Source organism: Ammospiza nelsoni, chromosome 1, assembly GCF_027579445.1.
Source record: "Ammospiza nelsoni isolate bAmmNel1 chromosome 1, bAmmNel1.pri, whole genome shotgun sequence".
Taxonomy (NCBI): Eukaryota; Metazoa; Chordata; class Aves; order Passeriformes; family Passerellidae; genus Ammospiza; species Ammospiza nelsoni.
The window spans coordinates 72,715,901-72,721,900 of record NC_080633.1 but is presented as its reverse complement, the minus strand read 5'-3'; the positions used below and the strand labels follow the sequence as shown (position 1 = coordinate 72,721,900).

At 38.8% G+C, this 6,000-nt stretch overlaps 1 protein-coding gene across 1 annotated transcript in view; it reads right to left on the bottom strand.

Annotated features, from left to right (window-relative positions):
- Positions 1–274: 274 nt before the first annotated feature.
- The window catches only part of DROSHA (drosha ribonuclease III), a 70,507-nt gene continuing 64,781 nt past the window's right edge, over positions 275–6,000 (bottom strand). The window contains exon 31 of the mRNA XM_059486757.1: positions 275–3,598. Within this exon, the coding sequence (XP_059342740.1) occupies positions 3,468–3,598 (131 nt within the window). The 3' untranslated portion in view covers positions 275–3,467. The remainder of the gene's footprint in view (positions 3,599–6,000) is intronic.

Sequence of the window (6,000 nt, the reverse complement as noted above, 5' to 3'; positions counted from 1 at the left end):
GCAGTGTGGATGTATGGGTCACAGAAATTTCTGTTGCAACACCATCCTCATCAAAGACAATGCACAGTGGTAAATGATGCAGATGAACAACTCCCTGAGCTCTTACAGGGCTTTACAAACTTCCACCAAAAAGAAACTTTTTACAAGTGAACCACTTATTTCATTTAAATATGTAGCCTGTATAATCAGAGTCTTTGAAGTAGGGAGACAGATGATCAGGATTTGCCTTTTGATGTTTCCAAATTGTTTTAGCAAGTAACAACTATGCCTGAAGTATTTTCTGGGAAACTTTATTAGCAACGATGTTTACAACAATCTTAGAGACCAAGTTTCTCTTAGTACTGCTGTTGAATAATCTTCCAGAAACTGAAATCTTACAAAGCAAACTTAGGGTCTACAAATAACATCATGAATTTTATGTCAGCTGAAATCCCCAATCAAATCAGCTACAATTCTATTCAATTCTCTGTACATATTCACAATAAAGATATTCACAGGATCTTTTGGATTCACACAGATCCCAGTCCTGCTCTCTATTCATCTACTTGCACCCAGCTCAAGTTAATTGATCTTGCAAGAAAACATCAAGCTCAGAGAACAGAGAACAGGCTCTGAAGCAAAAAAGGACTGACTCTATCAGTAAACCAGAGACCCCCTCACACCTACAAAGGAGCAGCACAAACTGCCTAGTTATGAGCTACAGCTGTTCCACTGATCAGCATGAGCGCAATGATAATTTTTACCAAGGCAACTTGAAGAGGCTTCCCCTCCTTGGTGGCTGCTGTAAAGGACTGTGCTCATATTTCACATTCTACACAACTCCTGAAATCAACAGGAACACTCACAGCCACTGCTGTTAGACAGGCCACACACAAAAAGACACTGTGGTTTGAATAATGGAAACAGGATTTCTTTTTACCTTTTGTTTTTTGTTCTGAAGACAAGGAAAACAAAACTGCTTCAGGCAATCTTCCTAGCCCACACTTACACAGCAAAAAAGGGAAAATTACCCACTTGTAAAAACACAGTTACCACCAACACTTTATTGAGGAAAGCCTAAAACTCATTAACTGCAGTAACTGGAATGCAGGAATTATTTTTAAAAGTTTGTTTTTTCCAAGCAGTTTCTGGGTTAAAGAAGAAAAAAAGAACAGTCCTGGGTTCCTCCCCCAAAACAGCCTGATAAATTCAATCCAATTTAATGAAAATATTTATGAATAAGACTGTATTCTTCTTACAGCTGGAAAGTGGAATTGTATATAGGAATAATGAAAGTAATGTTAAAACTATGAACTAACAATTCCACTGGGGTTCTTTGGTGATGTCAAATACACTGAAATTTGCTAAACAATCATACACCTGAAAATGAAGTAATTTTCTATTCATGAAACATATGAAACTGGTCACAGTTAAGAGGGAAAATAAAATAATGGTTTACACAATTACACTTGACCCTCTGGTACCACACCATTTCATTTACTGCTAGAAGCAGATGGGCAATTATACAAAAGAATTTGAAATACAAAAGTCTTGTGGACAGAGGACTTGGTGGTGCGTTTCAAGCTTCCTACTCTTCAGAAGCATTTCAGCTTTCTATTTACTGACTGAAGCTAAAGGAAGTTACAATCACTTCTCAAAAGTCAAATGGCAGCAGCATTCAGCAGAGAGCAGCTCCTTGCCTTTACCTTGTTTTTATTCCGTCCATTATTATCACTCTCTAAATTAGAGAATGTGTTTGTATTTTTCTTTTCTCTCATCCTCTGAAATGGATTTTAAGCATCAATCCATTAGGAAAAGGCAAATCATAGAGCTGGAAGAAGTGAGGTAGTGTTGTGGGCTCAAGTGTAAACCTCCCCCCCCGTTTAAGTGCATCTCACACTGCAAGTGTAGAAAGATATGCTTCTGAAAATACACATATTGATTAGTTCAGAAATGAAACTTTGGGAAGACATTCGTGCAGCCTGAATTTTTCAGCTTCATTTGAGGTCTGCTTTGGCACTTTTGCATGAAGTGCTTCTCCTGATGTCCATCCCACACCTACAGAGAGGTGCTTCGAACCATTGCCGAAGAAGCTGCTCAGAGCAGAGTGGCCATCAGGCAGAAGTTTTCTTCCGTGAGTCGGCACGAATTCCTTGGGCCAGACTCGTGCATCCATGCTGCCCCACACTTTAACACATACAGCTGTGGGACATGCTTAAATGACTTGCCAAAAAGGATCTTTTCTTCTTTCAGGAAGAAAATGCGCAGTGAAGGAAAATAAGGGTTCAATCTGTTTTGCTTATCAGAAAAGAAAGATGAAAAATGACTCCACAATACCTACCAAGGGAGTGTATTAACTGAGAACCAGCTTAATGGAAATGAATGACTTGAAGCAGGAAAATTAAAAGAACAAACAACACTGATAACCAGTGGGAAAAAATACCAACAGACACAGTGGATTTTTAATTTCTAGTGCTGTTCAGAGCTTTTATAGAAGAAACATCTGTCTGTCTAATACAAGCCACAGACACCAAAGAAACCCAAGGAAACTGGGTGACTTAAAACTGCACACCACTTTGGGGATAAATTCTGCCCTTCCTTTGACAAAAACTGTTTTCAAGGAATCTCTCTGGAACAGCACCCATATAGAGCTTCTAATATACCATTTCACAGTAATGGCCACACTGGTATCTTCCTGTCAAAGAAATCCATTAAATTAGACACCAGCCTGACAGAACAAGAAGCTCAGAAAGAAACTAAACTTGTTAATGTAAACTACATGTACATTCTCTACAAAACCTGCCATTCTCTTGCTTCATAATTAACTTCTCCTTCAAGTCTTATAACAGTGATTAAAAAAAAACAAACCTACTCAATCTTCCACACACATATGCGCCACATTTCAGATGTGACATCCATTGTTCAAAGCAAAACTGAGTATCTCCTTTTAATTACTGCACCATTTTCTGTAAAAAGGGCCTGAACTTTAAAGCTCTGGTTTAGCAGACTCAAGAAATAAATTTAGCTGCAAAACTTAAGTAAAGTACATGCTTAAGTGCTCAGCTGAATCAGTTTCATAATACTTTCGTCCCCCTTACAGCAGAGTTCATGCAATAACTTGGCTGGTCACTGACAACACAGCACTTAGACATAGGAGACAATTGTTAAACAGCCTTTCCTCCTATTAGCTTTGGAAATTAATACTTTATTACTTCATAAAAGACAGTAAAAAGAATAAAAATAATCAACAACTTTTCATAAAAATTAAAAGGATTTAAACCCAAATCTTATTAAAAAGCCAAACTTAAAACCAAACTAAAGAAATACTATATTTGCACACACTTTTAAAGGAAGATATTACAATTTTTTTTTTTTTTTAATATCAACAGGCACTCTTCATTCATCTGCAAGAAACTAGGTTAGGTCTCCATAGGCCACAGTCAGAGTTATTAAGTAAGTAAATATGCCACTGCTTCTGTACCCTCCTTTTATTTCCTTGCTTCTTCAGTCTCCTCTGACTCTCTCTCTTGATGCTCTCTTTCCCACCTCAATTCTTTCAACTCTTGTCTGTACTTCCGTTCAATGAACCGTTTCTGATGGGCCATCTGGGGAAAGTTATCTGACACAAGGAGAAATATTTTACATTAATAAACAAACTGGTAACAGAGAAAGCCTCAACTTGTTTTGTTTTAAACTTTGATGTTATTAGAGGTAGGGGGGGAACAATGCTGTTCCCATTTTTACTCATTTATTTCTTATAATACATAGTAAACCAGGACTGTTTCATAAGACTTTGGTTTCTTTGTGATTTCTTTACATCTGTTTCTCTTGCTACAAAGCACCACCAAATCTAATATACTCACAAAAACAAAATATAAAATCCTGGTATGGCAATATGGCCAGGTATTACCTGGATGTTACATTCTGTTCCCTTAGCAACAGGTGGTTGATACTGAAAAATGAATGTGAAACTACTGTCAATGCTGTCAGGGCTTTTTGTCTTGCTCTCACTCTGAAAAGCATGAGCCACTGGTTTCAAGCATTGCATAGATGTTTCCATTATTTTTATTATTGTTTTAGACCATGCAGAATCAACTAGATGCCCCACACTACGGCAGGGATCCTAATAGGAAAGTAATAGTGTAGCAAGATGGAATGCAGTTGAGTCTGCCCCTGAAGAAGTTAATGCTTGGCTATGTACCAGAAGGCAGCCTTAGCGTAGTCTAAGAGCATGGATGAGTGAAGACTGCCTGAAACAGACTGGACAGGGCTGAGGTGATGGAGAAGTAGCTGAGGGGATGGATGCTTCTGCTTTCAGGCACTTGTCCATTTGCTGATGTGTAGGTACACATTAGTACTGAGGCTGCAAGAACAGCTTATGTAAGTGAACAGAATTGCTCCCACTTTAGTGCACGGCTCACAGAATGTGATGTTTTCTGCATGACCAGGGTGCTGACATCCCCATGTGTCTGTGCTGTGGAGACCTGCACCCTCCAGCCAGCCAGAAAGCAAAGGGGTGGCAGAGTATGTGACAGGCTGCAGCTGATGGTGAATCCTGCTGGGATCACACAGAGCTCTGGGATCACCACTGGCTCCCTGATCAGGCTGAGATGAATGCAAAAGGTTACTGCACTGATCTTTAAAGCCATAAATTTGGTAGATGTCTCAGCAAAGGACTGCTCTCTCTCTTGCTGGCTATTGAGAGAGAATTCAGCTGAGGCTTCTTAGGGAGGAGTACCGTGGCATCAAGCTTTTTCCTCCTTGGCACCAAGTTTTTTCCTCCTTTTCCTGGGTCCCAGGCAGCACGGATTCTCAGCTAGAGAATGCAGGGCAGAAGCCACAAAAACTGCAGGAGTTTGTGGCAGAGCAGAATAACTTTCTACTGCTTTGTTTTACTGGCCAGTGAAATTTGTGCCCTTTATTATACATACTACAGGAATAAAAGGTTTATTCATCAGTTATTTACAACTTGAGCATAGGACAGTATATTTATTTAAACCAGAAGGCAATCTAAACAAAATTGGTTTTAAATTGCTGTTGTTTTTAAAAGCACTAGTGCTTTGTTTAATGGAGTTCTGGGATATTTTGTTGCTCATGTGCCTCATAAAATGAAAATCAGATTTTCAGCACTGCCTGTAACATGATTCTTTAAGAACTCAGCTTGGTAGCAAGCTGTTCTAATATGTTTAGAAGGATAAGAAGGAAACTCATATAATAAATTCATCAGGGCTATCAAATGAATACGTATATGAAAACCACTTTCACTTGAAGTTAACTACTTATGCATTAAAAAACCCAACAAACAATCGAAACCAAACAACTCTACTGCACCACCATATACATAATACAACAGGGCCCTTAAGGGGCCCTTAAGGGTTGTATAACCTCCATCCCAAAAGACAATTAAAACTTGACTGGCAAGGCACAGAGAAACTAACTTGAAAGTTGGCTCTGTTTTGAATTGAAGGGCAGCAGGAGCACAGACCTCTAGAGTTCTATGGTATTTAAACAAATATGTATGTCAGAAGATAGCTGTGAAGTCCTTGGATTGATAGGCCATGAAACTCACAGCTCTCTTGAGTGGTGATACTGCCACAAGAAAACTCACTCAAAGAAAACTTCAGTAACATCTTGCAGATACTCAGCGGAGAAGGGAAGTTACATTTTTCTACTTGTCAAATTTACTGGTAGTGAGAAGTATGTGCTTAGCAGATGGATATAAAAACATATTCATTGCCTTCTGAAATATTTAAGCCCTCAGATTTCCAGATGCAGAGATAACAGATTAAAAACCTTTGACATCTGAGGAACTGCATGTGTCTCCTTTGAATGAAATGCAAAAAATGGACTTCCCATGTTCTTCTCAATAGAGAATTTCTGCTGCACAAAATGCTTATAATCTATTTGCTTGCATGTTACCCACACCTGAAACTTTAACCCAACTGACCAAAGTTACTTAATATAAGAAGCTTGCCCACACACATTCATATCTGAGACTACATTTCAATGAAGGACTGCTCC